Here is an 18,162-nt window from a genome sequence, read left to right as displayed (position 1 = left end):
GAGAGAGAGTGACTGTCGAGAGGGAGAGAGAGTGACTGTCGAGAGGGAGAGAGAGTGACTGTCGAGAGGGAGAGAGAGTGACTGTCGAGAGGGAGAGAGAGTGACTGTCGAGAGGGAGAGAGAGTGACTGTCGAGAGGGAGAGAGAGTGACTGTCGAGAGGGAGAGAGAGTGACTGTCGAGAGGGAGAGAGAGTGACTGTCGAGAGGGAGAGAGAGTGACTGTCGAGAGGGAGAGAGAGTGACTGTCGAGAGGGAGAGAGAGTGACTGTCGAGAGGGAGAGAGAGTGACTGTCGAGAGGGAGAGAGAGTGACTGTCGAGAGGGAGAGAGAGTGACTGTCGAGAGGGAGAGAGAGTGACTGTCGAGAGGGAGAGAGAGTGACTGTCGAGAGGGAGAGAGAGTGACTGTCGAGAGGGAGAGAGAGTGACTGTCGAGAGGGAGAGAGAGTGACTGTCGAGAGGGAGAGAGAGTGACTGTCGAGAGGGAGAGAGAGTGACTGTCGAGAGGGAGAGAGAGTGACTGTCGAGAGGGAGAGAGAGTGACTGTCGAGAGGGAGAGAGAGTGACTGTCGAGAGGGAGAGAGAGTGACTGTCGAGAGGGAGAGAGAGTGACTGTCGAGAGGGAGAGAGAGTGACTGTCGAGAGGGAGAGAGAGTGACGGTCGAGAGGGAGAGAGAGTGACGGTCGAGAGGGAGAGAGAGTGACGGTCGAGAGGGAGAGAGAGTGACGGTCGAGAGGGAGAGAGAGTGACGGTCGAGAGGGAGAGAGAGTGACGGTCGAGAGGGAGAGAGAGTGACGGTCGAGAGGGAGAGAGAGTGACGGTCGAGAGGGAGAGAGAGTGACGGTCGAGAGGGAGAGAGAGTGACGGTCGAGAGGGAGAGAGAGTGACGGTCGAGAGGGAGAGAGAGTGACGGTCGAGAGGGAGAGAGAGTGACGGTCGAGAGGGAGAGAGAGTGACGGTCGAGAGGGAGAGAGAGTGACGGTCGAGAGGGAGAGAGAGTGACGGTCGAGAGGGAGAGAGAGTGACGGTCGAGAGGGAGAGAGAGTGACGGTCGAGAGGGAGAGAGAGTGACGGTCGAGAGGGAGAGAGAGTGACGGTCGAGAGGGAGAGAGAGTGACGGTCGAGAGGGAGAGAGAGTGACGGTCGAGAGGGAGAGAGAGTGACGGTCGAGAGGGAGAGAGAGTGACGGTCGAGAGGGAGAGAGAGTGACGGTCGAGAGGGAGAGAGAGTGACGGTCGAGAGGGAGAGAGAGTGACGGTCGAGAGGGAGAGAGAGTGACGGTCGAGAGGGAGAGAGAGTGACGGTCGAGAGGGAGAGAGAGTGACGGTCGAGAGGGAGAGAGAGTGACGGTCGAGAGGGAGAGAGAGTGACGGTCGAGAGGGAGAGAGAGTGACGGTCGAGAGGGAGAGAGAGTGACGGTCGAGAGGGAGAGAGAGTGACGGTCGAGAGGGAGAGAGAGTGACGGTCGAGAGGGAGAGAGAGTGACGGTCGAGAGGGAGAGAGAGTGACGGTCGAGAGGGAGAGAGAGTGACGGTCGAGAGGGAGAGAGAGTGACGGTCGAGAGGGAGAGAGAGTGACGGTCGAGAGGGAGAGAGAGTGACGGTCGAGAGGGAGAGAGAGTGACGGTCGAGAGGGAGAGAGAGTGACGGTCGAGAGGGAGAGAGAGTGACGGTCGAGAGGGAGAGAGAGTGACGGTCGAGAGGGAGAGAGAGTGACGGTCGAGAGGGAGAGAGAGTGACGGTCGAGAGGGAGAGAGAGTGACGGTCGAGAGGGAGAGAGAGTGACGGTCGAGAGGGAGAGAGAGTGACGGTCGAGAGGGAGAGAGAGTGACGGTCGAGAGGGAGAGAGAGTGACGGTCGAGAGGGAGAGAGAGTGACGGTCGAGAGGGAGAGAGAGTGACGGTCGAGAGGGAGAGAGAGTGACGGTCGAGAGGGAGAGAGAGTGACGGTCGAGAGGGAGAGAGAGTGACGGTCGAGAGGGAGAGAGAGTGACGGTCGAGAGGGAGAGAGAGTGACGGTCGAGAGGGAGAGAGAGTGACGGTCGAGAGGGAGAGAGAGTGACGGTCGAGAGGGAGAGAGAGTGACGGTCGAGAGGGAGAGAGAGTGACGGTCGAGAGGGAGAGAGAGTGACGGTCGAGAGGGAGAGAGAGTGACGGTCGAGAGGGAGAGAGAGTGACGGTCGAGAGGGAGAGAGAGTGACGGTCGAGAGGGAGAGAGAGTGACGGTCGAGAGGGAGAGAGAGTGACGGTCGAGAGGGAGAGAGAGTGACGGTCGAGAGGGAGAGAGAGTGACGGTCGAGAGGGAGAGAGAGTGACGGTCGAGAGGGAGAGAGAGTGACGGTCGAGAGGGAGAGAGAGTGACGGTCGAGAGGGAGAGAGAGTGACGGTCGAGAGGGAGAGAGAGTGACGGTCGAGAGGGAGAGAGAGTGACGGTCGAGAGGGAGAGAGAGTGACGGTCGAGAGGGAGAGAGAGTGACGGTCGAGAGGGAGAGAGAGTGACGGTCGAGAGGGAGAGAGAGTGACGGTCGAGAGGGAGAGAGAGTGACGGTCGAGAGGGAGAGAGAGTGACGGTCGAGAGGGAGAGAGAGTGACGGTCGAGAGGGAGAGAGAGTGACGGTCGAGAGGGAGAGAGAGTGACGGTCGAGAGGGAGAGAGAGTGACGGTCGAGAGGGAGAGAGAGTGACGGTCGAGAGGGAGAGAGAGTGACGGTCGAGAGGGAGAGAGAGTGACGGTCGAGAGGGAGAGAGAGTGACGGTCGAGAGGGAGAGAGAGTGACGGTCGAGAGGGAGAGAGAGTGACGGTCGAGAGGGAGAGAGAGTGACGGTCGAGAGGGAGAGAGAGTGACGGTCGAGAGGGAGAGAGAGTGACGGTCGAGAGGGAGAGAGAGTGACGGTCGAGAGGGAGAGAGAGTGACGGTCGAGAGGGAGAGAGAGTGACGGTCGAGAGGGAGAGAGAGTGACGGTCGAGAGGGAGAGAGAGTGACGGTCGAGAGGGAGAGAGAGTGACGGTCGAGAGGGAGAGAGAGTGACGGTCGAGAGGGAGAGAGAGTGACGGTCGAGAGGGAGAGAGAGTGACGGTCGAGAGGGAGAGAGAGTGACGGTCGAGAGGGAGAGAGAGTGACGGTCGAGAGGGAGAGAGAGTGACGGTCGAGAGGGAGAGAGAGTGACGGTCGAGAGGGAGAGAGAGTGACGGTCGAGAGGGAGAGAGAGTGACGGTCGAGAGGGAGAGAGAGTGACGGTCGAGAGGGAGAGAGAGTGACGGTCGAGAGGGAGAGAGAGTGACGGTCGAGAGGGAGAGAGAGTGACGGTCGAGAGGGAGAGAGAGTGACGGTCGAGAGGGAGAGAGAGTGACGGTCGAGAGGGAGAGAGAGTGACGGTCGAGAGGGAGAGAGAGTGACGGTCGAGAGGGAGAGAGAGTGACGGTCGAGAGGGAGAGAGAGTGACGGTCGAGAGGGAGAGAGAGTGACGGTCGAGAGGGAGAGAGAGTGACGGTCGAGAGGGAGAGAGAGTGACGGTCGAGAGGGAGAGAGAGTGACGGTCGAGAGGGAGAGAGAGTGACGGTCGAGAGGGAGAGAGAGTGACGGTCGAGAGGGAGAGAGAGTGACGGTCGAGAGGGAGAGAGAGTGACGGTCGAGAGGGAGAGAGAGTGACGGTCGAGAGGGAGAGAGAGTGACGGTCGAGAGGGAGAGAGAGTGACGGTCGAGAGGGAGAGAGAGTGACGGTCGAGAGGGAGAGAGAGTGACGGTCGAGAGGGAGAGAGAGTGACGGTCGAGAGGGAGAGAGAGTGACGGTCGAGAGGGAGAGAGAGTGACGGTCGAGAGGGAGAGAGAGTGACGGTCGAGAGGGAGAGAGAGTGACGGTCGAGAGGGAGAGAGAGTGACCGTCGAGAGGGAGAGAGAGTGACCGTCGAGAGGGAGAGAGAGTGACCCCGTCGAGAGCGGGGAGGGAGGGAGGGAGGGAGAGACCGTCGAGAGCGGGGAGGGAGGGAGGGAGGGAGGGAGGGACCGTCGAGAGCGGGGAGGGAGGGAGGGAGGGAGGGAGGGACCGTCGAGAGCGGGGAGGGAGGGAGGGAGGGAGGGAGGGACCGTCGAGAGCGGGGAGGGAGGGAGGGAGGGAGGGAGGGACCGTCGAGAGCGGGGAGGGAGGGAGGGAGGGAGGGAGGGACCGTCGAGAGCGGGGAGGGAGGGAGGGAGGGAGGGAGGGACCGTCGAGAGCGGGGAGGGAGGGAGGGAGGGAGGGACCGTCGAGAGCGGGGAGGGAGGGAGGGAGGGAGGGACCGTCGAGCGCGGAGCGACTGACCGGCGAGAGGGCAGAGGGCGAGACACTGACCAGCTGCAGTGCTGAGCAGAGGGGCCCCTTTCGCTCTCCTTACATTCTTTTTCTCCAAGTTATTGAGCTGGAGGCAGTATTGTTGAGCAACCAGCTAGCAGAATTGACCTCTGAGAGAAAAATAAATTAGCCAGGGTTCCCACTCCTGGTCGTCACCCGATCGCGCCCTCCCGATAGGTGCCCCTCTGCTCGGGACAGTGTGGAGCTCGGATGTGCTGCCCCTCCAGGTGGGAGAACCTAACGGTGTTCCGTGTTTACTTGGGACACGCTCTGTGAAAGATGGCTACTCGGGTGAAGTACAGGAGAGGTGCCTCGGCCTCCAAAATAGTACCCCAGCGGGGGGGGGAGCCTGAGGCTTCAGGAAAGGACGCCAGAAAGTTTAGGAGCGTGGGATGAATCGGGTTCGGGTCGTGTTTTAAGCTGTATCCCATTTCTCTCAATTTTTTGTGTTACATTGAATAACACAGCACAGAAACGGGCCGTTCGGCCCAACTGGTCCGTGCTGGTGTTTATGCTCCACACGAGCCTCCTCCCTCCCTACTCCATCTCACCCTATCACCATATCCTTCTATTCCTTTCTCCCTCATGTGTTTATCCAGCTTCCCCTTAAATCCATCTCCGCTATTCCCCTCGACCACTCCATGTGGGAGTGAGTTCCACATTCTCACCGCTCTCTGGGTGAAGAAGTTTCTCCTGAATTCTCTATTGGATTTATTAGTGTCTATGTTATACTTATGGCCCTCTAGTTTTGGTCTCCCCTCCACAAGTGGAAACATCTTCTCTACGTCTACCCTATCGAACACCTTCATAATTTTAAAGACCTCCATCAGGTCACTTCTCGGCCTTCTCTTTCCTAGAGTAAAGAGCCCCAGCCCGTTTAGCCTTTCCTGATAATTATACCCTCTCAGTTCTGGTGGTATCCTTGTAAATATTTTTTTGTACCTTCTCCAGTGCCTCTATATCCTTTTTGTAATATGGAGACCAAGTGTGGTCTAACCAAGGTTCTACACATGTTGTACTCAGTTTAATGTTTTTATCTGTGCTTTTCCCCTCTCCCGTTCTCCCCTAACCCCCCCTTCCTCCTCCATTTCAGCGAACCCTGCGTATATACCGCCGCCTCTCTGCCAGCCGGGAGAGTTCGCCTGCAAGAACGGACGCTGTATTCAGGAGCGCTGGAAGTGCGATGGAGACAATGACTGCCTGGATAACAGCGACGAAGTGCCAGAAATCTGCCGTATGTATCTGAAATGTACCCGGCCGGTCGTGACTCGTGGCGTCTTGGCTGCACAGAGAGAATGAGCGGTTGAAGCTTTTCCGCGAGAGCTTTTTAAGAGGAAAAAAAAACGTAATTGTCGCATTTTGGAAGGAAGAATGAGGAGAGGCAGTATGTACTGTACCAGGATAAACTAAATGGTAAAGTTCTCAGGAACAGAGGGACCTGGGGGTTTACATACACAAATCTTTGAAGGAGGCAGGACAAATTGATGTGGCTGTTGAAAAAAGCATGTGAGATTCCTGGGCTTTATAAATAGAGTACAAAAGCAAAGAAGTTATGCTAAATTGTTATAAATCGCTGGTTCGGCCTCAGCTGGAGTTGAGCGTCCGATTCTGAGCACCACGCTTTAGGAAGGATGTCCAGCCCTTGGAGAGGGTGCAGAGGAGATATACTGGAACGGTAGCAGGGATGAGGGACTTCAGTTATGTGGAGAGACTGGAGAAGCTGGGGTTGTTCTCCTTAGAGCAGAGAAGGTTAAGGGGGAGGTTTAATTAGAGGCGTTCAAAATCAAAAATTTTGATAAAGTAGATGGGGAGAAACTGTTTCCTACTGGCAGGAGGGTCGGTAACCAGAGGACACAGATTTAAGCTAATCGGCAAAAAGAACCAGAGGAGGAGATGAGAATGTTTTTTTACACAGCGAGATGTTATGATCTGCAATGTGCTGTCTGAAAGGGCGGTGGGAGCAGATTCAATAGTAACTTTCAAAAGGGAATTTGAAGGGGAAAAATTGCAGGGTTATGGGGAGAGAGCAGGACTAACTGGATAGCTCTTTCAAAGAGCTGGCATAGGCGTGATGGGCTGAATGGCCTCCTGTGCTGTATCGTTCTACGACGCCTGCTAAACGCGGGAACAGAGCTGTCACTGGGTTTATCCCAGTAAGGAAGCTTTGAGGAAAAAAAATGGGCGGAAGCGACTGAGAGGGTTACAAGACGACAGTAGAAAAGGGAACCCTACTTAGGATGAGGAGTGTCAGCCTCGATTATGCGCTCAAGCCTCTGGAGTGGGGCTCGAACCCACGACCTACTCCCTCGGAGGCGAATCTGCTACCCACTGAGCCACGGCTGACACCTAAATAAGATCACCCTGGAGCGTACCTTTTTCTGTCGTGGGGTGACACCGGTATTAACGCTGTGACGTACGATCTCGCGTTTCTGAATTGTTTGCCTCTCTGCCTGAACTATTTATCTCTGTAACCCCCGACAACCCTCCGAGATCTCGTCGCTCCTCCAATTCTGGCCTCTTGCGCGTCCCTGATTTCCGTCGCTCCCACCACTGGCGGCCGTGCCTTCAGCCGCCTGGGCCCTAAGCTCTGGAATTCCCTCCCTAAACCTCTCCGCCTCTCTCTCCTCTTTTAAGATGCTCCTTAAAACCCACCTCTTCGACCTGTCCTAATGTCTCCTTCTGTGGCTCGGTGTCAGATTTTTTTGTCTGATTTTTGGTCCTGTGAAGCACCGTTGGTCGTTTGACCGCACTAAAGGCGCTGTATAAATGGCGGGGGGCTGTTGCTGATTGCTCCCTCCTTTTCCAGACCAGCACACCTGCCCCTCCGACCGCTTCAAATGCCAGAACAACCGGTGCATCCCGATCCGATGGCTCTGCGACGGGGACAACGACTGCGGAAACAACGAGGACGAGTCGAACGCCACCTGCTCAGGTAACGGCCGCGGTCCTTCTCTTGACGGCTGGCGGGGCGGAGCGTGGGGCGGGGGCTGGGATGTGTTCAGGGGAAGTGTTTGGTTGGGGGAAGCGGCTCGTTAACACCTTCCGGGAACCGGGCCGCGCCCCGGCTCTGGGTCGGGGTGGGGGTGCGTTTAACGAGAAAGACAAAACCCCGTCGTGGGGCGTGAGTGGCGAATAGCGGCCCCCCGGCGGGAATGAATTGGGTTGTCGGGTCACGCTAAATCACTTGTCCTCGCTGTGATGCGTAGGTTAATCCGTCTGGGGGCCGGGGGGGGGGGCTGAGTAGCAAACAACGTGGTGGTGAGACTTAACCTCGTGGGTGCAGAGGTGTCCAGGTGTGTAGAGTTCCACCAAAGGACTTGGCTTGAAAGATTCCGGAGTGTTTTGTTATTTTTCAAGTAAGTTGTAAGTCTAGCATTGTTTTGCATCGCTGGGTCAAAATCCTGGAACTCCCGACCGAACAGCACTGTGGGAGAACCGTCACCACACGGACTGCAGCGGTTCAAGAAGGCGGCTCACCACCACCTTCTCAAGGGGCAACGTGAGATGGGCAATAAATGCCGGCGATGCCCGCAGCCCCAGAGTGAATAATTTTTTAAAAAATTGATTGTTTCTTCCGTGTAAGTTTATTCCTTCTAATAAATCCCGCTGGCCGTTGAACCGAGCCTGGTCCGTGCGGTTTGGTGAGGTGGCGTTCCTTCAGCCAGCTCAAGAGGCTGGGAAGGTGTGATGAGGGTCCCGTGCGACCGCAGGATCTCGGCGCAAAGCATAGTCGTTAATTCCGTGGCACGTTGAACCCGTTCACCCCTGCGCGTGCGCGATTACGCACTTCAAGCGACCGGAGACGCGGGATCCGCCTGTGCAATCTTCCCGGCTGGTCTGAACGCAGCAAGTTCTGCGAGACAGCCCCGGGTTGTACCGCAGAGCTGGAGCGCGTAACCTTCTCGCCCCGCGGGAGGCGGGAGTGCTACCGACTGAGCCAAGCTGCACGCAAGCTGAAAATTCATGTCCCCGTCAGGAGCGTAAGAATTTGGCCATTCCTTCCACAGGCCACGTACACAATCCCTGCCGTGGATTCCTCCCAATTTATTTAATCTCCTGAGGGGGCGGGGTGACTAACTTATCCGCAGGCAGACGTTTGAACTGTCATCGAACTGCCTCGTCAACCCCCCCCCACCATCCCACCCCGGGGGAGTCTTGTGAAACTTATCAACGTGGCACTATTCGACTCCGATCAGATGCATTCCACACATGGAATTTCCATGACTCCAGTCGCAAAGGAATTGTCGGTTCTGTGGAGTGTTTGGTCATCTGGGTTGATACTTAACCCTGAGAAATTCAAACTGCATTCTTGAGCAGGTCTTTAAACAGCTCCGTCCATTTTGCTTCTGCTGTCCACCCCTGCCCGCCTGTCCTGAAAGCGTTAACTCTGCGTTGGGACCTGCAGCCATCAACTTGCGTGCTGTGGTGCGTAGGAACAGGAGGAGGCCCATTCAGCCCCCCTCGAGCCTGTTACACAAGGAACAGGAGGAGGCCATTCAGCCCCCCTCGAGCCTGTTACACAAGGAACAGGAGGAGGCCATTCAGCCCCCCTCGAGCCTGTTACACAGGGAACAGGAGGAGGCCATTCAGCCCCCCTCGAGCCTGTTACACAGGAACAGGAGGAGGCCCATTCAGCCCCCCTCGAGCCTGTTACACAAGGAACAGGAGGAGGCCATTCAGCCCCCCTCGAGCCTGTTACACAGGAACAGGAGGAGGCCCATTCAGCCCCCCTCGAGCCTGTTACACAGGAACAGGAGGAGGCCCATTCAGCCCCCCTCGAGCCTGTTACACAAGGAACAGGAGGAGGCCATTCAGCCCCCCTCGAGCCTGTTACACAGGAACAGGAGGAGGCCCATTCAGCCCCCCTCGAGACTGTTACACAGGAACAGGAGGAGGCCATTCAGCCCCCCTCGAGCCTGTTACACAGGAACAGGAGGAGGCCATTCAGTCCCCTCGAGCCTGTTACACAGGAACAGGAGGAGGCCCATTCAGCCCCTCGAGCCTGTTGCACAGGAACAGGAGGAGGCCATTCAGCCCCCTCGAGCCTGTTGCACAGGAACAGGAGGAGGCCCATTCAGCCCCCTCGAGCCTGTTGCACAGGAACAGGAGGAGGCCCATTCAGCCCCCTCGAGCCTGTTACACAGGAACAGGAGGAGGCCCATTCAGCCCCCCTCGAGCCTGTTGCACAGGAACAGGAGGAGGCCCATTCAGCCCCCTCGAGCCTGTTACACAGGAACAGGAGGAGGCCCATTCAGCCCCCTCGAGCCTGTTACACAGGAACAGGAGGAGGCCCATTCAGCCCCTCGAGCCTGTTGCACAGGAACAGGAGGAGGCCCATTCAGCCCCCTCGAGCCTGTTGCACAGGAACAGGAGGAGGCCCATTCAGCCCCTCGAGCCTGTTACACAGGAACAGGAGGAGGCCATTCAGCCCCTCGAGCCTGTTACACAGGAACAGGAGGAGGCCCATTCAGCCCCCTCGAGCCTGTTACACAGGAACAGGAGGAGGCCATTCAGCCCCTCGAGCCTGTTACACAGGAACAGGAGGAGGCCATTCAGCCCCTCGAGCCTGTTACACAGGAACAGGAGGAGGCCATTCAGCCCCTCGAGCCTGTTACACAGGAACAGGAGGAGGCCATTCAGTCCCCTCGAGCCTGTTCTGCCATTCAGTGAGACCATGCCTGATCTGTACCGCAACTCCATTTACCCGCCTTTGCTCCACATCCCTTGCTACCCGTACCCAACAAAAATCTGTTCACCTCAGTCTTGAAAATGTCAATTGATCCGCACAAGATTCCATGATAGCTATTGATTTAAATCTATCTTCCTTTCTGACGAAAGGCCTTCAACCTGAAACGTTAACTCTTGTTTCTTTCTCCACAGATGCTGCCTCACTCGCTGAGCATTTTCTGTTATTATTTCAGGTTTCCAGCATCCGGGGTATTTTTTGCTATTGATTTAAATCATCTGTCTGTTCCCTGGTTGAAAGTGATTCCCAACGAAATGGCCAAAAGCTGACTCTTGTTTTTTTTTTAAACCCCCTGCCCTTTTTCCGCTCCAGCACGGACCTGCCCGCCCAACCAGTTCTCCTGCGCCAACGGTCGGTGCATCCCCAACTCCTGGACCTGTGACCTGGACGACGACTGCGGTGACCGCTCGGACGAGCCGGCCTCTTGCGGTGAGTGGACCGCGGCGTCGCCAGGGTTCGAGCGGGGAGCGCGGGCCTCGAGGGCCTTGCCGAGAAGTACAGAAACCAGCTGTGCAGCTTCCCATCCGCTGTTTGCTGTCGCCGCAAACAGCTGCACATTCAGACGCTCCGTGCCAAAGTGATTCATTATCCCAGACAGCTAGGGGTCGGCGATAGCCAGCGCCAACACAGCACCGTGTACTGATTATCTCAGCATCGTGGAACCTTACAGCACAGGAGGAGGCCATTTGGCCCATCGTGCCAGTGCCTGCTCTTTGAAAGAGCTGTCCAATTAGTCTCTTTCCCCTGTAGCCCTGCAAACTTTTCCCCTGCAGCCCTGCAAACTTTTCCCCTGCAGCCCTGCAAACTTTTCCCCTGCAGCCCTGCAAACTTTTCCCCTATAGCCCTGCAAACTTTTCCCCTGCAGCCCTGCAAACTTTTCCCCTGCAGCCCTGCAAACTTTTCCCCTGCAGCCCTGCAAACTTTTCCCCTGCAGCCCTGCAAACTTTTCCCCTGCAGCCCTGCAAACTTTTCCCCTGCAGCCCTGCAAACTTTTCCCCTGCAGCCCTGCAAACTTTTCCCCTGCAGCCCTGCAAACTTTTCCCCTGCAGCCCTGCAAACTTTTCCCCTGCAGCCCTGCAAACTTTTCCCCTGCAGCCCTGCAAACTTTTCCCCTGCAGCCCTGCAAACTTTTCCCCTGCAGCCCTGCAAACTTTTCCCCTGCAGCCCTGCAAACTTTTCCCCTGCAGCCCTGCAAACTTTTCCCCTGCAGCCCTGCAAACTTTTCCCCTGCAGCCCTGCAAACTTTTCCCCTGCAGCCCTGCAAACTTTTCCCCTGCAGCCCTGCAAACTTTTCCCCTGCAGCCCTGCAAACTTTTCCCCTGCAGCCCTGCAAACTTTTCCCCTGCAGCCCTGCAAACTTTTCCCCTGCAGCCCTGCAAACTTTTCCCCTGCAGCCCTGCAAACTTTTCCCCTGCAGCCCTGCAAACTTTTCCCCTGCAGCCCTGCAAACCTTTCCCCTGCAGCCCTGCAAACCTTTCCCCTGCAGCCCTGCAAACCTTTCCCCTGCAGCCCTGCAAACCTTTCCCCTGCAGCCCTGCAAACCTTTCCCCTGCAGCCCTGCAAACCTTTCCCCTGCAGCCCTGCAAACTTTTCCCCTGCAGCCCTGCAAACTTTTCCCCTGCAGCCCTGCAAACTTTTCCCCTGCAGCCCTGCAAACTTTTCCCCTGCAGCCCTGCAAACTTTTCCCCTGCAGCCCTGCAAACTTTTCCCCTGCAGCCCTGCAAATTTTTCCCCTGCAGCCCTGCAAACTTTTCCCCTGCAGCCCTGCAAACTCTTCCCCTTCAGCCCCTATCCAATTCCCTTTTAAAAGTTACTATTGAATCTGCTTCCACCACCCTTTCAGGCGGCGCCTTGCAGATCATAACAACTCGCCGCCTGAAAGGTTCCTTCCTCACCTCCCCTTCTGCTTCTTTTGCCAGGGCCCCGCCAATCAGGCACGAAAAGACATACTTGCTCTCGAGGCAGTACAAAGAAGGTTCACTCGGTTAATCCCGGGGATGAGGGGGCGGACATATGAGGAGAGGTTGAGTAGATTGGGACTCTACTCATTGGAGTTCAGAAGAATGAGAGGCGATCTTATTGAAACATATAAGATTGTGAAGGGGCTTGATCGGGTGGATGCGGTGAGGATGTTCCCAAGGATGGGTGAAACTAGAACGAGGGGACATAATCTTAGAATAAGGGGCTGCTCTTTCGAAACTGAGATGAGGGGAAACTTCTTCACTCAGAGGGTCTGTGGAATTTGCTGCCCCAGGAAGCTGTGGAAGCTACATCATTAAATAAATTTAAAACAGAAATAGACAGTTTCCTAGAAGTAAAGGGAATTAGGGGTTACGGGGAGCGGGCAGGAAATTGGACATGAATTTAGATTTGAGGTTAGGATCAGATCAGCCATGATCTTATTGAATGGCGGAGCAGGCTCGAGGGGCCGATTGGCCTCCTCCTGCTCCTATTTCTTACGAGAGCGCCGGGGCAGGCACGATGGGCCGAATGGCCTCCTTCCTGTGCTGCGTGATCCTGTGAAGTAATGATGAATGCGGGTAGGGATTTGGAGAGTTTGAACGCTTAACCTTGTTCTGTTTTTTTGCAGCCTATCCGACTTGCTTCCCGCTGACCCAGTTCACGTGCAACAACGGTCGATGCATCAATATAAACTGGCGCTGCGACGCTGGTGAGTCAGACAGCGCCGCCCGTTATATCTCTCTCTCTCTTTTGTTGGCTTCTGCTCGGTTTCTTCCCGTTGCAGGGCTCGAATCGGCAGCAGCCAATTGCTCTCGGCTCGTGAGGCAGCGATCGCGATTCTGGAGAGAAATGTTCTCCCGCTTACACTTCTGACTGGTCCCCTTCCGTTTGTGATGGTTTTTCTCCGATTCAATTCCCCCCCCCCCGCAATCCACCCTGGTTCCCAGTGTTTTATCAGATGACACACTCCCGGGGACCCCCTGTAAATACTGACACTCCCAGGGAACTCCTGTAAATAATCACACTCTCCCGGGGACCCCCTGTAAATACTGACACACTCCCCGGGGACCCCCTGTAAATACTGACACACTCCCCGGGGTCTCCCTGTAAATACAGACACACTCCCAGGGATCCCCTGTAAATAATGACACGGTCCCGGGGATCCCCTGCAAATAATGACACACTCCCCGGGGTCTCCCTATAAATGCTGACACACAGCAATAACTTGTATTTATACAGCGTCTTTAACGTAGTAAAACCTCCCCAAGGCCCTTCACAGGAGCGTAAATCAGACACAAATTCAACACCGAGCCACATAAGGAGATATTAGGGACAGGTGACCAAAAGCTCCGTCGAAGAGGTAGGTTTTAAGGAGCGTCTTAAAGGAGGAGGGAAGAGAGAGGCGGAGAGGTTTAGGGAGGGAATTCCAGAACTTAGGGCCCAGGTGGCTGAAGGCACGGCCGCCGATGGTGGAGCGATGGAAATCGGGGGATGCGCAAGAGGCCAGAATTGGAGGAGTGCAGAGATCTCGGAGGGTCTTAGGGGCTGGAGGAGGTTACAGAGATAGGGAGGGGGGGCGAGGGCCATGGAGGGGTTTGAAAACAAGGATGAGAATTTTAAAATCGGTGTTGTCAGACTGGCAAATGCTTATTGATCAGAGGGAAGGTAGAATTATAAACAATTTTACAACACCAAGTTATAGTCCAGCAATTTTATTTTAAATTCACAAGCTTTCGGAGATTTTCTCCTTCCTCAGGCAAATGTTTCAAGAGCTCCTTGAAGCCTACGCATTTATACATATTGAACAATACATGGTGTTTACAGACTGCCCCTGCAACTGCCCGTTGCCAAGGCAATCACCGTGTTCAGACAGAGAGGTGTCATCTGCAGAACCCCCGAATACACATTCAACAAAAAAACAAACAGGGAAAAAAAACAGAGAAAAAAAACAGAGAGAGAGGCAGAAACATCCGGAAGGCAGAGAGAGCCAGCAAATGACCCATTATATTAAAAACAGATAACATTTGTTCGCTGGTGGGGTAACGTGTAGCGTGACATGAACCCAAGATCCCGGTTGAGGCCGTCCTCATGGGTGCGGAACTTGGCTATCAATTTCTGCTCGACGATTTTGCGTTGTCGTGTGTCTCGAAGGCCGCCTTGGAGTACGCTTACCCGAAGGTCGGTGGATGAATGTCCATGACTGCTGAAGTGTTCCCCGACTGGGAGGGAACCCTCCTGTTTGGCGATTGTTGCGCGGTGTCCGTTCATCCGTTGTCGCAGCGTCTGCATGGTCTCGCCAATGTACCATGCTCTGGGGCATCCTTTCCTGCAACGTATGAGGTAGACAACGTTGGCCGAGTCACAGGAGTATGAACCATGCACCTGGTGGGTGGTGTCATCTCGTGTGATGGTGGTATCTGTGTCGATGATCTGGCATGTCTTGCAGAGGTTACCGTGGCAGGGTTGTGTGGCGTCGTGGACGCTGTTCTCTTGAAAGCTAGGTAGTTTGCTGCGAACGATGGTCTGTTTGAGGTTGGGTGGCTGTTTAAAGGCGAGTAGTGGAGGTGTGGGGATGGCCATAGCGAGGTGTTTGTCCTCATTGATGACATGTTGAAGGCTGCGGAGAACATGGCGTAGTTTCTCCGCTCCGGGGAAGTACTGGACGACAAAGGGTACTCTGTTGGTTGCGTCCCGTGTTAGTCTCCTGAGGAGGTCTATGCGATTTTTTGCTGTGGCCCGTCGGAACTGTCGATCGATGAGTCGAGCGTCATATCCCGTTCTTACTAGGGCGTCTTTCAGCGTCTGTAGGTGTCCATCGCGTTCCTCCTCGTCTGAGCAGACCCTGTGTATTCGCAGGGCCTGTCCATAGGGGATGGCCTCTTTGACGTGGTTAGGGTGGAAGCTGGAAAAGTGGAGCATCGTGAGGTTGTCCGTGGGCTTGCGGTAGAGTGAGGTGCTGAGGTAGAATTAGAGAGGGATGAGAGCAGGGTCTGATCAGTTATGTATTCCAGTTGCATAATGTCGGCCCGTGGCTCAGTGCGTAGCACTCTCGCCTCCGAGTCTGAAGGTCGCGCGTTCGAGTCCCACTCCAGAGACTTGAGCCCGTGATCCAGGCCGACACTCCCAGTGCCAATACTGAGGGAGCGCTGCACTGTCAGAGGGTCAGTACTGAGGGAGCGCCGCACTGTCGGAGGGTCAGTACTGAGGGAGCGCTGCACTGTCGGAGGGTCGGTACTGAGGGAGCGCCGCACTGTCGGAGGGTCGGTACTGAGGGAGCGCTGCACTGTCGGAGGGTCGGTACTGAGGGAGCGCCGCACTGTCGAAGGGTCAGTACTGAGGGAGCGCCACACTGTCGGAGGGTCAGTACTGAGGGAGCGCTGCACTGTCGGAGGGGCAGTACTGTCGGAGGGGCAGTACTGTCGGAGGGGCAGTACTGTCGGAGGGTCGGTACTGAGGGAGCGCCGCACTGTCGGAGGGTCGGTACTGAGGGAGCGCCGCACTGTCGGAGGGTCGGTACTGAGGGAGCGCCGCACTGTCGGAGGGTCAGTACTGAGGGAGCGCCGCACTGTCGGAGGGGCAGTACTGAGGGAGCGCCGCACTGTCGGAGGGTCAGTACTGAGGGAGCGCCGCACTGTCGGAGGGTCAGTACTGAGAGAGCGCTGCACTGTCGGAGGTGCTGTCTTTTGGATGAGGCGTTAAACTGAGGCCCCTGCCTGCCACCTTGGGTGGACGTAAACGATCCCATTGCACTGTTGGAAGAAGAGCAGGGGGGAGTTCTCCCCAGGTGTCCTGGGGACAATATTTATCCCTCGACCAACATCGCTAAAACAGGTTACCTGGCCATTATCACTGCTGTTTGTGGGATCTTGCTGTGCGCAAATTGGCTGCCGCGTTTCCTACATTACAACAGTGACCACACTTAAAAAAAAACAAGTACTTCATTGGCTGTAAGGCGCTTTGGGACGCCCTGAGGTCGTGAAAGGCGCTGTAAAAATGCAAGTTCTTTCTTTCTGTCTATTCCGAGGGGCCTGTGAACCTCCTCCCGAGCTGAGACTCCAGTCTTGGAGCATGAATGTGGGGCTGTGGGGAACCTCCAGGCTTGGCCCATTGGCACCCCGGTAAATATTTACCAGGGCCCTCCTACGCTTCTAATTTGGCGAGCCACCTTTCCTTGTTGCACCCTTCCATACCTCCTAAAGTCTGTTCCCCGGCCAATCCCAGCTATTTGAAAGTTAACGGGAATCGTGCATGTTCACTTTCCTTCCCCCCCCCCCCCCCCATTTGAAGTTCAGAAACCCACTTGAAGTTACGTCGAGTCTGCAGCATAGAAATAGGCCATTCGGCCCGTCTGGTCCATGCCGGTGTTTATGCTCCACACGAGCCTCCTTCATCTCACCCTATCACCATATCCTTCTATTCCTTTCTCCCTCATGTGTTTATCCAGCTTCCCCTTAAATACATCTCCGCTATTCGCCTCAACCACTCCATGTGGGAGTGAGTTCCACATTCTCACCACTCTCTGGGTGAAGAAGTTTCTCCTGAATTCCCCGATTGGATTTATCAGTGACTATCTTATATTTATGGCCCCTAGTTCTGGTTTTCCCCCACAAGTGGAAACATCTTCTCCACGTCTACCCTATCGAACCCCTTCATAATTTTAACGACTTCTATCAGGTCACCCCTCAGACTTCTCTTTCCTAGAGAAAAGAGCCCCAGGCTATTGAGCCTTTTGATAGTTATAACCCTCTCATTGCTGGTATCATCCTTGTGATTTTTTTTTTCAACCTTCTCCAGTGTCTCTATATCCTTTTTGTAATATGTTGACCAGAACTGTGTACAGTGCTCCAAGTGAGGTCCAACCAAGGTATATGGAGACCGGAACTGTGCACAGTGCTCCAAGTGTGGTCCAACCAAGGTATATGGAGACCAGAACTGTGCACAGTGCTCCAAGTGTGGTCTAATCAAGGTTCGATACAAGTCCCAAATAACCTCCCTGCTTTTCATTTACACCCCAATAGAAATGAACCCCCACTCTTGCCGTTTGCTGCTGCTGATATCGGCCCTCCTTCACTTCCCCCCTCCCCTCTGTGCTGCTGTGTTTTGTCCGACCTTTTAAACGTTTTTTGTTTGTTTGTTTTTTTAGCAGTAATTTCGAAGTGCCTTTCTTTCATTGTTTGTTTTTTTTTCCTGGTCGTTGTTGCTGTCGTCTGTTTGTCTCATTCAGTGTTGTACTTGAAGGCTCTGCCTCCTGTCTGTGTCATCCCCCTGCCAACTGTGTCCTGTCTCGGTTGATTTCTGTGTTTCAGATGACGATTGTGCTGATGGCTCTGACGAGGGGCGTTGTGCCCACATTTACGGTCAGTGCGTAGATCAGCATGCACCGCACTCGACCTGTCAACTCTGATTCTAGCTGCTACCTCACATCACTGACTCCCTTCAGCTTTCAGCCCAGGCGCGGGCGGGCTCTGGAGTGAGGCGGGGCGGGGGATTCTGTGCAGGAATTCCTCTCCAAGAACTAGCATTTTCAAAACCTTTTATTTTCCAAGCCTGTAATTTCACTGGGGATGTGTAATCAGATTCACAGAGACAAATCAACGGGGTAGCGAGCTTAATAATCAAGCACGACTAGTTAAACGCTAGGTTATCTGGCCATTATCATGTTGCTGCTTTCAGGAGCTTGCTGTGCACAAATTGGCTCAATAGTGGGGGGTGGTAGACAGCAGAGGAGAAGAGAGAGTCCATGAGGACTGGAGTACAAGGGGGCAGAGGTTATGCTGCAGCTATACAAAACCCTGGTTAGACCGCACCTGGAGTACTGTGAGCAGTTCTGGGCACCGCACCTTCGGAAGGACATATTGGCCTTGGAGGGAGTGCAGCGTAGGTTTACTAGAATGACACCCGGACTTCAAGGGTTAAGTTTCGAGGAGAGATTACACAAATTGGGGTTGTATTCTCTGGAGTTTCGAAGGTTAAGGGGTGATCTGATCGAAGTTTATAAGATATTAAGGGGAACGGATAGGGTGGATGGAGAGAAACTATTTCCGCTGGTTGGGGATTCTAGGAGTAGGGGGCACAGTCTAAAAATTAGAGCCAGACCTTTCAGGAGTGAGATTAGAAAACATTTCTACA

General features: G+C 55.0%; 1 protein-coding gene across 1 annotated transcript in view; it reads left to right on the top strand.

The window, feature by feature from the left end:
• LOC137319263 (low-density lipoprotein receptor-related protein 1-like) overlaps positions 1–17,390 on the top strand; it is a gene marked incomplete at both ends in the record, with an annotated part of 85,765 nt that extends 68,375 nt beyond the window's left edge. The window contains 5 exons of the mRNA XM_067981551.1: positions 5,419–5,559; positions 7,132–7,257; positions 10,384–10,500; positions 12,662–12,742; positions 17,340–17,390. Of these exons, the coding sequence (XP_067837652.1) occupies positions 5,419–5,559; positions 7,132–7,257; positions 10,384–10,500; positions 12,662–12,742; positions 17,340–17,390 (516 nt within the window). The remainder of the gene's footprint in view (positions 1–5,418; positions 5,560–7,131; positions 7,258–10,383; positions 10,501–12,661; positions 12,743–17,339) is intronic.
• Between the last annotated feature and the right edge of the window lie 772 nt (positions 17,391–18,162).

The sequence above is a fragment of the Heptranchias perlo genome, unplaced genomic scaffold (genome assembly GCF_035084215.1).
Source record: "Heptranchias perlo isolate sHepPer1 unplaced genomic scaffold, sHepPer1.hap1 HAP1_SCAFFOLD_788, whole genome shotgun sequence".
Lineage (NCBI taxonomy): Eukaryota > Metazoa > Chordata > Chondrichthyes > Hexanchiformes > Hexanchidae > Heptranchias > Heptranchias perlo.
Note: the sequence above shows the minus strand (reverse complement) of the source record. Positions and strands in the feature narration are given on the sequence as shown.